Raw genomic sequence first — 18,890 nt, 5'->3', positions numbered from 1 at the left:
CGCTGGGCAGTGGGACACCGACGAAAAAATGGCCCAGGACATTCCTGCCCTGCACGATCAGCGATATCCAGCGGGGGCCGGTCGCTGCTGCGTGTCACATGTAGCAAGATCGCTGGTGAGGTCGCTGTTGCGTCACAAAATCGGTGACTCTTCAGCGATCTCGCTAGCGACCTTGCAATCTGAGAAGGGGGCTTTACTCTGTGCCATTTTATAAGCACTGTTATCTAGAAGTAAGACAGTGCTGCTAAACCAGAATGGTCTCTTAAGTAGGAGTACCCGGCCACAACAAGGAAGTGAATTGGCAGGATAGGTGTGTTGCTGAAAATAAACATGAGAATAAAGAAAACATTTCAGACAATTAATTCTGCCCAAACCACGGGCAGCCTGCACTCCAGCCTGGCTGTACAATTACAGTCACTTATGATTTTCTGAGATGCTCCAACTTTTCAGAAAAAACATACTTTGAAGATTAGCTGGGGGTGGAGCTCGACTAGTCTGTTCTCAGTGCCGCAGTAGGTGAATGACCAGTCTAGTTATATGAACCCATGAAGAGAGACTGATGCAGGCAGCGCTGAGACCTGCAGCAGCGCAGTTCTTCATAGTATATTTTCTCTAACGCTGAAGCATTTTTGAGAATATACCGGACTGCAATCGTGCAACCAGGCTGTGATTCATGTTGCCTGCAGTTTGGGCAGCAACTATATGAAATTAATAGTGAGAATTGTCAGGTTGTTTTTTTTTTTTGCTATTCTAATTTATATTATGCAATAGATAATAGAAACCAATTTTATTGTTTGTATAAACACCATTCATTGTCATTCTAAAGGACTGACACTAAGTGGAAAAAAAGAGGTTAGCTCCTCCTCCGTCGTATACACCCTCGCCCCTATTGCGGGCGGAAATCAGTTTTATGCTTAGTGTCTTTGGAGGCACACGTGTCTGGTTTTCTCCAGACTTCTTTTTCTTTTCTTTTTTCCATGAAGTTAAGACAGGGGCGACGGACCCTATTGAAAGGGGCCGATCTCCCCAAACCAACAGGCGAGCACGCGTTGAGTATCGCCTCCGCATATCCTTTCCCGCACCGTGGGAATCCACTGAAGCTCCAGGCATCTTAGGAAGTGTAAGGCATTCCTCCTTCCCTCTCCTCCCTTCTGCCTCTTTCCGCCAGGCGTGGACACCGGGGTCCGGCGGCAGGGATCGGCAGCGTGACCCCCTCCCCCGCGGCGGGCATGCAAAATTTAGCCCGCGGCTTCAGCAGTGACTAGGCCGCGGGCGGATGTCCCGCCACCGGCGTGGCGTCTTTTCGCGGCGGGCGGGCATGCAAAATTTAGCCCGCGGCTTCGGCCGTGACTAGGCCACGTGCGGAAGTCCCGCCCCCGGTGTGACGTTTCCGGCGCTGCCCCCGTGTTAGGGCGGACGCCGAACGAATTGAGCCCCCGGCTTCATGGCAGGGTAGGCCGCGTCCGGGAGAGGAACGTCCCGGCATACCCAGAGGAAAGGAACGCAGCGCAGAGGCAGCGGACGTGGGGACACAGGACGGGGTGTGACCCCGACCCTAGAGATGCGCTATGGGCGTTTAGAGGTCCCGTCCCCTCGACCCTCAATTAAATTAGGGCACACATTCCTTTATGCCGCATGCATTTCTTCTGGAGTTAGGTTTCCACGCGCACAGAGTCAAAAATTATGCGAAGCCTGTGACTCGGAACGCGTCCAGGAGCCCTCCCCTGCGACCGAAATCCTGGAACCCCGGAGTGGGCTATCTCTATCACAGTCCATGACATCGCTTACGAGGGCAGTTGAGTCCCTTCGGGCTCCAGATAGGGGCAGGGACAGTGGCTCGCCGGCCTTAGAGGGAACCTCCACCTCACAAGAGCCTTCGGCCTGCAGGGGCCGCTCTCATTCCAGGCAGACCCGGGGGAAAAGAGTCCACACGGTGTCGCCCAGTCCATCTGATGCTTCGGCATCCGTAAGTTCTACTTCTCGCTTCCTATCACCAGTGGTTGATAGCGTGCAGACCTCAGATTGCAGCTCAGACGAGCCCCTTGACCTGGACACTCCAGGATCACGTGAAACCGTGGACAGCTTCATAGAAGCTGTCAATCGGACCCTGGGGATTAAAGATGGTCCTGCAGCAGCTATAGGGCATAAAGTGGCATTTAAGCGAGTGAAGCGCCCGCACAGAATTTTTTTCCTCTCACCCGGAGTTTAAGGACATAGTGCAGCGGCACAGAGATCGTCCAGACAGGTGTTTCTCGGGTCAAAAGGCACTCGAAACAGGGTATCCGTTTGTTCCGGATATCCGTAAAAAATGGATGGAATCCCCAATGGTGGATCCTCCAGTTTCGCGCCTAGCCACTAAGACCCTGCTATCCGTCCTTAGTGTTTCCTCGATTAAGGATCCAACGAATCGCCTTATAGAGAGCCTAGCTCGCTCAGTATATGAGGCGTCGGGGTCAGCGCTCGCTTCCCTCATTCGCAGTAACTTGGGTAGCTAAGGCAATGACATCATGGTCAGAAACATTAAACAAGGTCGCGCAGGAGCAGGATCTACCTGCAGAGATTTCGGAGGTCGCAGGTCAGATGGCGATGGCCTGAGACTATGTAATCAATGCGTCTTGGATGCGGACAATAGCTCGGCACTTGCTGCCGCTAATACGATTTCTATCAGAAGAGCCCTTCTACTTCTAAGAAGTCTTTGACTTCCCTGCCTTATCAGTGCGGCTATCTATTTGGGGAGAAGTTGAATCAACTTATCTCCGACTCCGCAGGAGGAAAGAGCTGGTTTCTCCCTCAACAAAGGGTCAAAACGCTTTTTCGTCACCCGCTTTCAAGCACGTTTTCGGGCCTTTCGCGACCCCGTGTGGACTACAGCGGCCAATTACTCCGCCTCAGGCCGCCCCAGCCAGGATAGGGGCGGCAGGTCTCATATAGAGCCAACCCATTGGGGAGGATGCATACTCAGTGGCTCAGATCGAGGGGATCCAGATCCCAAAGATCGTCAGCCAAATGACTCGAGGCCTTTACCAGACACAGGCAAGGTGGCTGGCCGCCTACTCTGGTTTCACCACATCTGGGTCAATGTCGCTCACGACGCATGGGTAAAGAAATTGGTGGCCTCAGGTTACAAAATGGATTTTGTCAGATACCCTACAAGATGTTTTTTTTTCTTTCCCGGTTTCCCAGGGTGGATACCCAGGCAAGGGCTCTATTGGGAGCCATCAAATCGCTCCAGCACAACGGAGTCATTGTTCCAGTGCCGGAACATGGAAGAGCTCAGGGGTTCTATCCCAAACTTTTTGCGGTCCCCTAAAAGGACGGGTCTGTCAGGCCTGTTTTGGACCTGAAGCTTCTGAACAAATTCAGCAGGATCAGACATTTCCGGATGGAGTCTCTCCGTTCAGTCATATCGGCCATGGAGCAGTGAGAATACTTGGCCTCAATAGACAGCCAGGACGCATTTCTGCATATTCCCATTTTATCCTCACCAGAGGGTTCTACGCTTCGCCATCAGCGTTCAACATTTTCAGTTCGTAGCGCTACCCTTCGGGCTAGCCACGGCTCCCAGAGTGTTCACAAAGGTTATGGCAATTGTCATGGCCACACTGCATTCTCGAGGCATAGTCGTCTTGCCTTATCTGGACGACCTCTTGGTCAAGGGCCCGTCAATATGGGCATGCGAGGAAGGTGTCAACATCACGCTAGATACTCTTGCCCGCCTAGATGGTTGGTCAATACGAAGAAGTCATCCCTTGTGCTAGCTCAGAGGATCTCCTTCCTAGGAATGATCTTCGACACTTGCCGAGGGTTGGTAATTCTTCCTCAGGAAAAGGCGCTAGTCTCCGGCAGAGAGTCCGGACACTACGCCAACCAGTCCCTCATACCATCCGATATGGGATGAGGATCCTAGGGAAAATGGTGGCAGTAATGGAAGCAATACCTTTTCGCCCAGTTCCATCTTCGCCCCCTGCAGCACGCCTCGTGTCAGCCTGGGACAAGAATCCTTTCACGCTCTATCGACGGTGCCAACTGTCCTCTCAAGTCAGGCAATCGCTCGGATGTGGATAACCAGTTCCTCTCTGGCCTAGGGGAAGCCTTTCCCCCCAGGTCATGGGCTGAGAATGACAGTCGACGCCAGTCTCCTCTGTTGGGGAGCGGTGTTTCACCACCACACAATCCAGGAACGGTGGTCGCCACAGGAGGCACGCCTCCTGATCAACTTTTTGGAGAGACGAGCAATTCGGCTGGCTGTGCAGAAGTTTCATCACTTTCTAGCAGGCCGCCCCGTCCGGATTCAATCGGACAACGCCACGGCGGTGGCTTACATAATTCGTCGGGGCACCCGCAGCAGAGCAACCATGCGCGAGGTGGAGCACGTTCTTCAGTGGGCCGAAGCAAACCAAACGGTGATTTCGGCTGTCCACATCCCGGGCGTGGAAAATTGGGCGGCAGACTTCCTCAGCCGGCAGGGTCTTGCATCCGGAGAGTGGTCTCTACATCCCGAAGTTCTTCAGCAGATTTGTCAACTGTGGGGAGCTCCGGATGTGGACCTGATGGCTTCCAGAGTGAATGCCAAGGTGCCCACATATGTCGCTCGGGCCAGGTACCCGCAGGCATTCGCAGTGGACGCGTTGGTTCTGCCATGGAACCAGTTTTGCCTCCCATATCTATTTCCCCCACTGCCACTACTCCCGAGAGTCTGCAAAGGGATCAAGACGGAAGGGGGGCCGGCGATTCTGCTGGCCCCGTCGAGCGTGGTACGCAGATCTAATGCAGCTGCTCGCCGACGTGCCTGGGCGCCTGCTAGAGCGCCCAGATCTACCGTCTCATGGGCCGATTTGCCACCCGAACTCAGGGACTCCGTATTTGACTGCATGGCCATTGAATCTTGGATTCTAAACCAGGCAGGGTTTGGGAGCGAGGTGGTCGCTACAATGATTAGTGCCTGAAGGCCTGCTTCAGCATGAATTTACCACCACACCTGGAAGGTGTTCTGTGCTTGATGTCGAGGCCGCGGTGTTTCTCCGCTGAGATTCTTGATCCCCAACATCTTGGCTTTTCCCCAGTCGGGCTTAGACTCGGGCTTTGCCCCAGGTTCCCGCAGGAGACAAATGTCGGCCTTATCCGTCCTGTTCCAGTGCAGAATTACTACCAATTTGCAGGTGAAGACTTTTCATCCAGGGAGTCTCCCACCGGATACCTCCGTATAAGGCGCCTATGGACGCCTGGGTCCTTAACATGGTCCTTGTTCTGCAGGAAGCACTGTTTTGAACCGCTTCAGGATATTTGAGGTACCTTTCCTGGAAAGTTGTTCCCCTAGTGGCCATCACTTCCATCAGGCGGGTTTCAGAGCTGGCGGCTCTATCCTGCCGAGCTCCGTTCCTCACTTTCCATAAGGATGAGGTGGTCCTCAGACCAGCCCCTCCTGTTCTGCCGAAAGTCGTGTCCTCATTTCACATTAATGAAGATGTTTTGCCTTCATTTTGTCCAGCACTGGTGCACCATGTGGAAAAAGGCTCTTCATACATTAGACCTGGTAAGAGCCCTCCGGAGGTACGTGTCGCGGACGGCAGTCTTTCGTCAGACGAACACGCTGTTCGTGCTCCCTGAAGAGTGCAGGAAGGGACTCGCTGCCTCAAAGTCGACCATAGCCAGATTGATTCGTTTGACTATTCAGGAGTCCTACCGCATTAGAGGCACGCCGATTCCAGCAGGGATCGGAGCGCATTCTACCCGGGCAGTGGGCGCCTCTTCGGCGCTTCTGCACCATGCTTCGACGGAACAGGTTTGCAAGGCAGCAACCTGGTCCAGCCTGCACACATTTGCCAAACATTATAATATCCATCCTCAGGCCTCGGTGGATGCGAGCCTGGGTAGAAGGATTCTCCAAGCAACGGTGGCGCACCTTTAAACAAGAGGTGCATGTAGCTTGGATCGGTGAGTCAATCTCCCACCCAGGGACTGCTTTAGAACATCCCACAGTATCTGTGTCCCCCAATGAGGCGAAGGAGAAACATGGATTTTTGTGAGTACTCACCATAAAATCCTTTTCTCCGAGACGCTCATTGGGGGACACAGCACCCACCCTATTAGCCAGTTGGCTCTTGTTTTGTTTAAATTTATATGCATTTACTAATTTGATATAAGGGTGGTGTTTTGGATATGTTGTACCTGTATTAAGGCTGATTTTGTTGTCCTCCTACTGCTTTGGCACCAAACTGATTTCCGCCCGCAATAGGGGCGAGGGTGTATACGACGGAGGAGGAGCTAACCTCTTTTTTTTCACTCGGTGTCTGCCTCCTAGCGGCAGAAGCATACACCCACAGTATCTGTGTCCCCCAATGAGCGTCTCGGAGAAAAGGATTTTACGGTGAGTACTCACAAAAATCCATGTTTTTGTTTTTTTTGTTTTTTTAATTTTTACCAGAACATTTTGAATGAATTCTCTCCAACATAATTGCTTATTTCTCCCTCTTTTCAAATCGGTTCTGCTTAACCCCTTACTGACCGCTGACGGAATAGTACGTCCGCCGTCCGTATCCCCCGCTTTGAGGTGGGCTCCGGCGCTAAGCCCACCTCAAAACCGCGACATGTCAGCTGTTTTAAACAGTTGACAGGTGCCTGCAATAGGCCTGAGCGGAATCACGATCTGCCCACGCCTATTAAGTAGTTAAATCCCGCTGTCAAACGCTGACAGTGTGCATTTAACTAGAACTTCTGGCGCGAGGCAGGAAATGTGCTCATTGCCGACCCCGTTACGTGATTGGAGGTCAGCGACACGTTGCCATAACAACCTGAGGTCTCCTCAAGACTTCTATGGTTGTTGATGGCAGATTGCTATGAGCGCCACCCTGTGGTCGGCGCTCATAGCAATGCTGTAATTCTGCATAGAGGTGATCTATGTAGCAGAGCCAATCGTGCTATGGCCGCTTCTATTCTCCTATGGAGGCTATTGAAGCATGCCAAAAGTTTTAAAAAAAAAAGTGTTTAAGGCTATGTGCCCACGTAGCTTTTTTCATGCAGAATATTCCTGAGCGGAAACGCACACCCTCTTCCCGGGAAAACGCATGCGTTTTATGAAGCACTTTTGTAAGCGTTTTTGACGCTTTTGTTAAGAGTTTTTGCATGCGTTTTCCGATGCGTTTTTGCAATAGAATTGAATGTATGCGGAAACGTGCACGCTAACGCAAAATTAATGAACATGCTACGTTTTTTCCGCTTAGCATTTCCGCAGCAGAAAAAAAACGCACCATTAGCACATGTGCAGATTCCATTATGATTACATTGGATGCTTTTCTTAAGCGTTTCCGCAAAATTAACAAACATGCTGCGTTTTTTTCCGCGTAGCGTTTCCGCAGCGGAAAAAAACGCACCATTAGCACATGTGCAGATTCCATTATGATTACGTTGGATGCTTTTCTTAAGAGTTTCCGCAGCAGAAACGTGCATCTAAAGGCGCTGTGGAAACGCTTAAAAAACGCAACATGGGCACACAGACTAAAATAATAAAAAAAAAATTAAAAGAAACATAAGCGTTCAAATCACCCCCCTTTCACCCCAATCAAAATAAAACTAAAAAAATCAAACCTATACACATTTGGTATCGCCGCATTCAGAATCTCCCTATGTATCGATAAAAAAAATTAACCTGATTGCTAAACGTCGTAGCGAGAAAAAAATCAAAACTCCAGAATTACGGTTTTTTTTTTGGTCAAAGCAACATTGCAATAACGGGCAATCAAAAGAACGTATCTGCACAATCGTGGTATCATTAAAAACATCAGCTCAGCGTGCGAAAAATAAGTCCTCACCCGACTCGAGATCACGAAAAATGGAAACGCTACGGGTCTTGGAAAATGGCACAATTTTTTTTTTTTTTTAAGCAGACTTTGAATTTTTTTTTCACCACTTAGATAAAAGAGAACATAGACATGTTTGGTGTCTATGAACTCGTAATGACCTGGAGAATCATAATGGAAAGTCAGTTTTAGCATTTAGTGAACCTCGCAAAAAAGCCAAACAAAAAACAAGTGTGGGACTGCACTTTTTTTGCAGTTTCACTGCACTTGGAATTTTTTCCCGTTTTCGAGTACAATACATGGTAAAACCGATGGTATCGTTCAAAAGTACAACTCTTCTCGCAAAGAATAAGCCCTCACATGGCCATATTGACGGAAAAATAAAAAAGTTATGGCTCTGGGAAGAAGGGGAGCGAAAAAAGCTCCAGTCGTTAAGGGGTTAAGGAAATGACTTCGCCAAATGAGTCTTTGTCTGCAGCCATGTCTTAACTAAAGGCACTTTCCCTATTTGTTTTTAAAAAAATTTAAAAAAAAAAAATATTCAAATGCAGACCTCCCATTGTAAGTTTAGGATTGTAAGATCCTGGTTCTTAAAGTGAACCTGTCAGCAGGATTTTGCAAAATAAACTACAGACATTGCCAGGTCGCCGCTGTTATACTGATTAAAATGATACCTGGGGTGAAGAAATCCATCTTGTGGTTCTTGTGTAATAAGTGTTAGAAGTTTTCAGTTAATGATATTCCTATGCTCCAGCCTGGGACTGTACCAGAGTCTTATCTTCGTGCTCTAAGGCCTGTTTCACACTTCCGTTTTTGACCATCAGTCAAAATCCGCCGTTTTTTCAAAAAAACGGATCCTCTTTTTTTTTTGCCCATTGACTTGCATTACCGGCGGATCTTGACGGATGGCCATCCATTGGATCCGTTTTTTTGCGGATCCGTCAATTTTTTTGCGTCCGCCGAGATGTCTGGACGGACCATGTAACTTTTTTTTTTACTGCAGGATCCGCATTTTTATACAGCGCATGCCCGGAGGAATGAAGTCAGGAGGAAATTCAACCCTGAAATCATTTCTGGAAGACAGACAAAAAATTCTCATTCTCTCTCTCTCTCTCTCTCTCTCTCTCTCTCTCTCTCTCTCTCTCTCTCTCTCTCTCTCACGGATCCGCTTTCTGCCTTTTTGGCGGCTTTTAACTGAAACAAAAAACTGAAGTGTGAGACAGGCCTTAGCCAGATACACCAGGGAAAGACCTGCCCACAGGCCACTCCGAAGCAGTCTGTCTTTCTCTCTGATGAAGAACATATTTGTGCTTCCGGATATTTGTGAGCCAGGTATAAGTAGACTGCTTCACACCTGGGAGAGTACCAGGCACTGGAATGAAGACTGAAACGGTTTTCACATACCCAGCAGACAATTATTTCGGCATATGGAAAAGAGGCGCCAAGAAGGCACTTGGTATGTGGGTTTTGGTGGTCACAGGATTGCCAGGATGCTGCTATCGGGAGTGCGCTTGGTCTAGTAACAATTGTCAATATTACGCAGTTTATTACTCTATAAGTGGGGTTGATTTTTACTCTTGGATACATCTAGAAGTATTGTAAAAAAAAAAATGGATTTAACCAAAGGTTCTTCATGACCTTTAAAGTATTAAAATGATTACATTGATTTAATAAATATAATTGAAAAACTGTAGAATAAAACACACAAAACACCCCCAATTGCTATCGCAGTGCTAGTCCCAGCTCTATTACTCTACAGAAATTTACACAAGTTCAGTATTTGCAGCAGATTTTTTTGCTACAAATATAGGAATATTGTCAGGAATAATGCATTCTTTTGGGTGAAAACACTGCAGGAATTGACACCTTGGGGATTTGAAAAAAAAAAAACTCTGGTTCAAATCTGCAAGGAGAATAAAGCAGCATGACTTTTTTTCAGAAATCTCTTACTTTGATGGTACTTTATAGTCACTGTAAAACCCTGCGTCTTTTTTTTTTTTTTTTTTTTTTTTTTTTTTTTTTTACACGGTAGAAAAAAAAGGAATCAAAAACACCGCGTATTACCAAGCCCTAAATGCGAAGTGTCATCCATTTGATACACAATGATGAGTACGAATAGTGGTGTATATTCAGAATCTCATCTATGATTGCTTGGAAAAAGATATATTTTCATATTGTTTTTAAAATTGTAGTTGACGAGCTATCGTTAAAATCTACTGAAATGTATAGAAAGATATTTAGAATTGAGAGTCCTCTGTAGTTGATACCTTTTCAATGGCTAACTGAATTAGTTGTATTAGTATTTGCCTGATGAAGAGACCTGAGCTGCCTTGAAAGCTTGCAATTTACCATCTGTTCAGTCAGCCATTAAAAGGTATCAACCACTGAGGACTAATATATATATATATTTGTGTTCATATATATATATATATGTGTGTGTGTGTGTGTGTATATATATCTAATGTATGTATATATATTTTTTTTTTTTTTGTAAAAGTGTTCTTCACACAATTCTCACGCTATTCCAGTAACAGCCCATAAAATCTTAAGTTGTGTAATAATGAGAAATGACACAAGGAAACAGTATTGAACACATGACTAAAGAGGTGCAAAACGAAAGTGATGACACCAGCTGAAATCTTTCATTAATTAGAAAGCAATCCTGTCACTAAAGGGGGTTTTACACATAGCGATATCGCTAGCAATATCGCTAAAACGTCACTGATTTTGTGACGTTATAGCGATATTGCTATGTGTGATACCTCCGACCGGCTCCCCCGCTGTCCATCGCTGATCGCGCGGCTCCATTTCTCGTCGTCTGCTTCCTGCTGTGTTAGACGAGCGACGCTGGTGGCGGGCGGGAGGACGTCAGGATCGCTGTGTGTGAAAGGTGAGTATCGTGCGCTGTATCGCTGCTATGTCGCTGTGAGATCTGCCTGTGTGAAAGCTCACTAGCGATCATTTAGCGATGCACCAGCGATCCTGACCGGGTCGGATTGCTGGTGCATCGCTAAATGTAAAAGGGGCTTTAGTTAAAAATATCAGCTGGTTCAACTGATAAGCTATAAAAAGGTGTCTCATTACCAAGGTGCCACACAACAAACATGTCATGATGGGTAAAATCAGTAAGCTGTCTCAAGACATTTGCAATCTTATTGTTGCAAAATATACTGATGGCATTGGTTACAGAATAATTTTTAAACTACTGAGTGTTCTAATGAGCACTGTTGGGGATATAATGTGTGATTGGAAAGAACATAATTTCACCATAAACCGGCCACAACCAGGTGCTCCCCTTAAGATTTCAGAGGAGTGAAGAGAATTACCAGAAGAGTTTTCCAACAGACAAGAACCACAAATGGAGAGCTAAAAAAGACTTGTAATCAACAGGTATAATTGTTTCAAAGAAGGCAATAAGTAATGGCATGTATGCACGCTAACCACTCAAGACTCCATTGCTGAACAAAAAACATGTTAAAATGCTTTTTAAAGTTTGCTCAACAACATTTAGACATGTCAGTGAAATACAAGGAGACAATAGTCTGGTCATATGAGCCCAAAATTGAACTCTTTGGATCTCCTAATACACATCATGTTTGGAGGCAGAAAGGCACAGCATATCACCCCAAAACACCATACCAACAGTGAAGTTTTGGAGGTAGGAATATCAGTGTGGGGCTGTTTTTAAGCATATGGCACTGGCAAACTAAGTGGAAGATATCATCAATGGACAAATGTACCAAGACAGTCTTGATGATAATTTGCTGCAATCTACCAGGATGATGAAGTTGAAACGAGGGTGGATATTTCAGCAAGACCACGATCATAAACACACAGCCAAGGAAACTCCGTTGGTTTCAGAGAGAAAATAAAGCAGCTAGAATGGCCAAGCCAATCACTTATGCAAATAAAATCCGTGGAGCCTCATTTAAGAGTCTCAAACATGGGACTAGCCAGATCTTCCTCCAGGGAAGGACCCAGCCAAGGGTCCCACCTAGCCAGAATCCTACTCCACACTGATGAGGGGCAACACCCCGAAACAGCTGTCTGTGGATGGATACCTGGCCTTGGTATTTCCCTTGTCATATCTGTAAACTCGTAAAGAGCTGGATATTGACTTAAAGGGCCGCTTAATATGGTGGTAATGGTGGTTTCCGAAAGGAGCCACTCCTTGGCTGGGTCCTTCCCTGGAGGAAGATCTGGCTAGTCCCGTGTTTGAGACTCTTAAATGAGGCTCCACGGATTTTATTTGTATTTCCCAGGGAGCATTGCACCTAGGATTTCACTGTTTGAGCGCCTTTGCCGGGTGCCACAGTGTTTTTTGACTGGTCTCCCTGAGGTCAGTGATTGTTTCGTGATGCAAGCCAATCACTTGACCTGAATCCAATAGAACATTTATGGAAGGAACTAAAGCGAAGTTCATAGGAGCCCACAGAACCTCCAGGATTTGAAGTTTGTGTGGAAGAATGGGCCAAAGTTGCCCCTGAGCAATGCATGCAACTAATGTCTCCATACAGGAGGCATCCCGAAGCTATCCTCACCAACAAATGCTTTTATACAAAGTATTAAAGGGAATCTGTCACCCTTTTTTTGGCCTTTCAGCTGCCAGCATAGACATCGGGGGCTTATCTACAGCATTCTGTAATGCTGTAGATAAGCCTCCGCTGTAACCTGAAAGAGAAGAAAAACACGTTATTATACTCATCGAGGTGGGCGGTCTGGTCCGATGGGTGTTGCAGTCCGGTCCGGCGCCTCCCTTCATGCGATGACGTCCTCTTCTCCCGTCCTGAAATGGCGCAGGTGCATTGCTCTGCCCTGTTGAGGGCAGAGCAGAGTCCTGCAGTGCGCAGGCGTCGGGAGAGGTCTGGCTCCTGCGCACTGCAGAATTCTGCTCTGACCTCAACAGGGCAGAGCAATGCGCCTGCGCCGGAGCCATTTCAGGACCGGAGAAGAGGACGTCATCGCATGAAGAAGGGAGGCACCGGACCGCAACACCCATCGGACCAGACCGCCCACCTCGGTGAGTATAATATAGCGTGTTTTTCTTCTCTTTCAGGTTACATTGGGGGCTTAGCTACAGCATTACAGAATGCTGTAGCTAAGCCCCCGAAGTCTATGCCGGCAGTTAATAGGGGAAAAAAAGGGTGACAGATTCCCTTTAAATTTCAGCAAGTGTGTTCAATACTCTCTTCCTGTGTCATTTCTCATTTTTACGCATACGGTAACTTATTTATGGACATCTGTGGTTTGATTTCTTTGTGTGGATTGTATTATATATATTGTATATTAGTATACTCTTTTACAAATACTTAGCAAATTTGTGAAATATTTTGTGTTTAACATCCATATCTCTGATATTTGTGACTTTTTAATTTGAACCATATCTCTGAGCGGAGCAAGATGACAAACTCTACCCTTGTCTCTGAACCTTGTTTTATTAGTTTTTGTTTAATCCTCCCTTTTGATTTGCTGTGATGATTTTGCTGCTTGTAATCCCATTTCAAGAGAATCCTTTGCTAATCTGTGCTTTGCATTGGCTTTCTGCTTTGTCTGTCTGTTTTTGTCTGGCTTTTGTCATGCCCTCCCCAACCCTGCTTTTTTTTTTCTCTGTTTTATGTTCATTTCTTGCCCTTCCCTTGCTTGTACCTGTGGTGGCTTTGATTGCAATGAAATCCCAAAAATCCATTATATTAAAAAAAAAATTACCTGGGCTCGTGGCTTGGCCTGATGTGACCTCCTGCGTACACCCTATCTCTCTCCTGCAACATCCTCTGACTGATGGCTTCCCGTCTCGCGTGGTTCGGCGGTCGTTGCGTGAACACACAGTTCACCCAAATATGGCCTTCTTGCTGATAGGTACCACTTCTGTGAGAAATGCTTCAACGAGATTCAAGGGGAGAGTGTATCTCTAGGTGATGACCCCACACAACCACAAACGTAAGTGAAGGCATTTCTCTTAAATGTAGCATTTTGTATAATGTTTGTATGTGTATAAGACTTTGTAGATTTGAGATGTAAAGTGATTTGAAGTCCATATGTTGTATTATGTGAGAGAGCATTGCTGTTAAAAGTTTGCACTCGCTTACTGACTTGCTACATGTGAGGATCAGATATTGGGGACATTTATTTGGACTGCATATTTTGTGCTGGTCTTAATAAAGCTGGTGTATTTTCCGTCAAGGTTTATTTTTATAATGAGTTGTAGGCTTGCACCTCTTAATAAATCTGGCTCACTTCCTGCCATGCATTTGCCAAAACAATTAATTTACACCAGTCACATTTACTCTAATTCTAAGGTTCACTGAGGCCCTGCACTCTTTTGTAAAACTCACCCACTATTTAGAAACCTTTTAAAAGTTGGAAATTGTGACGTGCACCATGATTTGCATCTTTCTTTACACCAGTAAGTTTTGTAAACACAGTGGCCTGCAGTTTTCCTGCATGGTACTGGCTTTACAGCCCATTTATCTGAAGGTTTTGTTCATAATCCAAACAAAAATGAGCTTATCAGATTTTAAAATCCATGGCATGCTCTAATGTTAATGCAGATTTTCTCTGTTACTATCTAATTAGGGTTTTGTGTGATAGCAAATAAGTATCCATATATGTATTGTGACATCCCACCTTTTGGTGACCAAAAGTTTATTAAACTTGTCAGATTTTTGTAACAAATCTTCCTCCTACTTATCATAGAATGCTAGAGTTGGAAGGGACCTCCTGAGCCTTCTGGTCCAACCCCCTGCTCAAAGCATGATTCACTAAATCATCCCAGACAGGTGTCTGTCCAACCTCTGTTTAAAGACTTCCATTGAAGGAGAACTCGCCACCTCACGTGGCAGCCTGTTCCACTCTTTAATCACCCTGTCAAAAAGTTTTTGGTATATGCTTTTTTCATTTTTATTGCCCAGATGTAGTACTTTGCATTTTTCCCTGTTAAAAACCATTCTGTTAGTTGATGCCCACTGCTCCAGTTTTATCTTTTTGAATCCTCGCTCTTCCCTAGTATTGGCTATCTCTCCTTGTATAAAACTTGTACAGAAAAACCTTTACATTACTGTACATTACTGTAGTTAACAGTCCACTGTCCAACAGAGCAGTCATTTCTTTACTGTGATTTTTGAGTTTTCCCATTGAAATAAAATACATAAAACACAAATCTTGTACATTAAATGATAATATAATACAGAAATCTCTTCCAAAACTTTAGCAGTAGTTCGGTGTCCAAGCAGTCATACTAAGTTATTTTCAGGACTCAAATCCTTTCTGCAGTAGGATTACTCTGTTACCACATATGTCAGTGGTAGGAGACTGCTGCTGAAGCCTGCCTGTAGTTAGACGGATGCAGTGCGTATGTAATCAAGGCTAAGGGAGTATTAACAGGCCATATATCAAACACTAGTGATTCACAAAAACTTGTCCAAATAACAATTGGAAAAAATTACACACATGAATATATATACCAGTGAATCTAGATTACCAAAGGAGGCAAAGCATAATGGGGCACCTGGTAAGCATGAGTGCCAAGTATGCTGATATAGGCATATGAGGCATAATTATGCTGACAACCATCCAATTGATTTGTGACCAAAACCACAAGAGCCAGAGAATGGGGCAGAGAACACAAAACTCACACACATACTCTTGCTCTTTGCACGCCCGCTCTTACACACATCCCAACCCTCCAAATTACAAATACCACAAGAGCCAGAGAATTGGGCAGAGAGCACATAACTCACACATACGCCGGGTCTTTGCACGCCCGCTCTTACACACATCCCAACCCTCCAAATTACAAATACAGTCCAGACCAAGAAGTGAATACCATATGCGGAGGGCAAACCCACCTAAACTGTGTGATAGTCTATATGCTCTTAGCTTGTTTTCTTCACTGATTTGGTTTTGTTCATTTTAGAACAATCAGCAAAGACCAGTTCTCCAAACGGAAAAATGACACTCTGGATCCAGAACTGTATGTATTGGCTGTAATTTACTTTTTTCAATAAATTAATTGTTTTCAGTGCTGTTGGGAAAGATACCGTTGTTCGATTATGCATTGGTCACTTACTGACCACGTTATTTCCATGTTTTGGCTGATCTATAGATTTTTGCTTCAAGGTCCCAGAGGCGGGGGTTGCAAATACAGCTGTGCTTCTCGGTTTGTGTAACTTCCATCGAAAGGAATGAGAATTACTGAGACAGTGTAGCAAAGTGAGCTGCGCTGTGGATATATCTTCTGAGTTGTAGAAATAGCTTTGCTCACTGCGCTGCACTGTTTGTGACTCCCATTCATTTCTACATTTCTATGGAAGTTAAACCTGTAGCACAGCTGTACTCGGCTGTTTTTGTAATCCCGCTTGTGGTGTCCAGGACTTGGTTATTATTCCTGTCTTAGCCATGAAAGGTATAGATGAAAATAACCCTTTAAAGGGGTTTGTACAACTCTACTATCTCATGGTCTATATTAAAATGTAGTTATCTAGGGAAAATAAAATGAAGTATCATTGCAGGCAGTAATCATTCATAATGTCCCATGATTACAGACCACTAGCAAAGTAAGGCGTAGAGGACAGATGGTAGGCAATAGGAATGTAGCCATAAGGACACACAGGTCTGCCTTAACTTAATCCGCTAGGCTGTAGTTTAAAGGCTTCCTTTAACGGTTTGTTTTTTTTCTCACCTTGCTACACTAGAGTATTAAAGTAATTTAGCAGTGAATGTAACCAAACCAATATTTTGAGGGCATGTGTGTTAAAGTTGTTCTGTGAAACAAATTCAGAATTCTTAAACTCTAGGTACTCGTACACCTTGGATGGCTGTCATTTAGCCAACTGCCTCGTTGAATTGCTGTTTAATCCAGGGGTCCCCAACCACCGGTCCGCGGGCCAGGACCGGGCCGTTGCACTTCTGTTGCCGGTCCGCGGAGCCAGGCTCAAATGCTGGACACATGGGGAGCCGGAAGCTGTATCACTGTAGTGACAGCTGCAGCCGGCGGCTTCCAGAAGTCATCGATACTCACCTTCCGTCCCTGCATCCCTGTCCCGGCATAGCAGCTTCATCCTGTGCTGAGCTGTCTCTCATGAATATGGACGCCACTCTCCCATAGGCGTGGCGTCCATATTCATGACCTTAATGAACTGTACCAGGTGACCACAGGAAGAAGCTGACGTGCCGGGATAGAGATGCAGGGATGTGCAGCGACTGTGTCAGGGTAAGTATGGTGAGGGAGGAAGGGGGAGCCCAGCGGAGCTGTGCATACAAGGATGGCAGGGGAGCCATGCATAAAAGATGGGAGAGTGGGAGCAGAGCCATGTATACAGGATGGGAGAGGGAGCAGAGCCATGTATACAGGACTGGGAGAGTGGGAGCGGAGCCATGGATACAGGACTGGGAGAGTGGGAGCGGAGCCATGTATACAGGACTGGGAGAGTGGGAGCGGAGCCATGTATACAGGATGGGAGACTGGGAGCGCAGCCATGTATACAGGATGGGAGACTGGGAGCGCAGCCATGTATACAGGATGGGAGACTGGGAGCGCAGCCATGTATACAGGATGGGAGACTGGGAGCGCAGCCATGTATACAGGATGGGAGAGTGGGAGCGCAGCCATGTATACAGGATGGGAGCGCAGCCATGTATACAGGATGAGAGCGCAGCCATGTATACAGGATGAGAGCGCAGCCATGTATACAGGATGGGAGAGTGAGAGCGCAGCCATGCATACAGGATGAGAGAGTGGGAGCGCAGCCATGCATACAAGGGTGGGAGCCACAGACCTGGACAGGACGGGGGAGCCACACATACCGGGATAGCAATGAGGGGACAATGCATATCCAGCTTATACTCAAGTCAGTAAGCTTACCCAGTTTTCCGTGGCAAAATTAGGTGCCTCGGCTTATACTCGGGTCAGCTTATACTCGAGTATCGAGTGTGTGTATATGTATGTGTGTGTATGTGTGTGTGTGTATATATATATATATATATATATATATATATATATATATATATATATATATATATATATGTGTGTATGTGTGTATATATATATATATATATATATATATATATATTTTCGATACTCGAGTATAAGCCAACCCGTATATCAATCAGTACTTTGTTGGGCCATCATACTATACATGGGGATTATGTGTGGGACCATTTTGCTATACATACTACAACTCCGTACATAGCCCTGCCCCCATTTGACCAAAGCCCTGCCCCCTGTCCCACCTACATCCCCGCCCTACAGGCCATGGAAGAATGGTCTTGCTTGAAGCCGGTCCCTGGTGCAAAAAAGGTTGGGGACCACTGGTTTAATCGTCTGTCAACTTCCCTATACACCAAGTGTTCATGTGTTTTCAATGGGGCAGCAACTTGTCTCCTGGTAAAATAGAAGATGCAAGGTTTTCAGTTTGGTTAATACTGAATTCCCCTAAAATTATGCGCACTAGAGAGTCAGAAGATCTCATGCACATTAGGTGGTCGAGGAGTCCCACTGAGAACAGTAGATTTGTTTTGTGTAAATCTAATGTGTATGTAGGGACAAGGACAATATGAAATGTTTTCTGCCTTCTCATGATAGCATTTTGTTGTCTTTTTGACACTAAACCTACTTTAGTGTGCCTTTTAAAGGGGTTGTCTGGTCTTAAACTACAAGCTTGAAGTAATTCTGACACTGCACACTTGTGAATCCTCATATTGAGCTTTGACGATTCTACTGTGGCGGCAGTCATACAACTGCAAATATGTGAAATTGCATGCTTCCGGCCACATTCTGACTAGACTGTTCCCGGCCTCTCTCCATACACTTGCATTGAAAGGCGCATGTGGCCTGGAGTATGCATTTCTCATTCCTGCTACCTCATCGTTCCTGATGCCAGCATCGGAAAATCCTCCTACTTCTCAGTGCTTTGAGGATTCACAGGTCTGTAGTCGCATAGAGGCTAATAGTTTCCCTTTAAGAGATACACAATCAGGAAGTGACCTATTGTTTAAATCAGGTTTTTGTGTTCAAATGCATTTAAAAAAAAAGTTGGCAATCTTTTTTTTTTTAATCTAAAAAAACAATATTGTAATCTTGTACTTTTCACAATAACT

At 45.8% G+C, this 18,890-nt stretch overlaps 1 protein-coding gene across 4 annotated transcripts in view; it reads left to right on the top strand.

Moving 5' to 3' along the window:
• The window catches only part of EP300 (E1A binding protein p300), a 311,109-nt gene that overhangs the window by 240,535 nt on the left and 51,684 nt on the right, over positions 1-18,890 (top strand). For 2 of the 4 annotated variants that reach the window (XM_073572990.1, XM_073572991.1), the window contains exons 20-21: positions 13,623-13,733; positions 15,709-15,765. In XM_073572990.1, the coding sequence (XP_073429091.1) occupies positions 13,623-13,733; positions 15,709-15,765 (168 nt within the window). The remainder of the gene's footprint in view (positions 1-13,622; positions 13,734-15,708; positions 15,766-18,890) is intronic. The other 2 variants (XM_073572993.1, XM_073572992.1) reach the window with 1 other exon arrangement.

This window comes from Dendrobates tinctorius, unplaced genomic scaffold (assembly GCF_039654945.1).
Source record: "Dendrobates tinctorius isolate UK_male_01 unplaced genomic scaffold, ASM3965494v1 ptg000033l, whole genome shotgun sequence".
Classification (NCBI taxonomy): Eukaryota; Metazoa; Chordata; class Amphibia; order Anura; family Dendrobatidae; genus Dendrobates; species Dendrobates tinctorius.
Note: the sequence above shows the minus strand (reverse complement) of the source record. Positions and strands in the feature narration are given on the sequence as shown.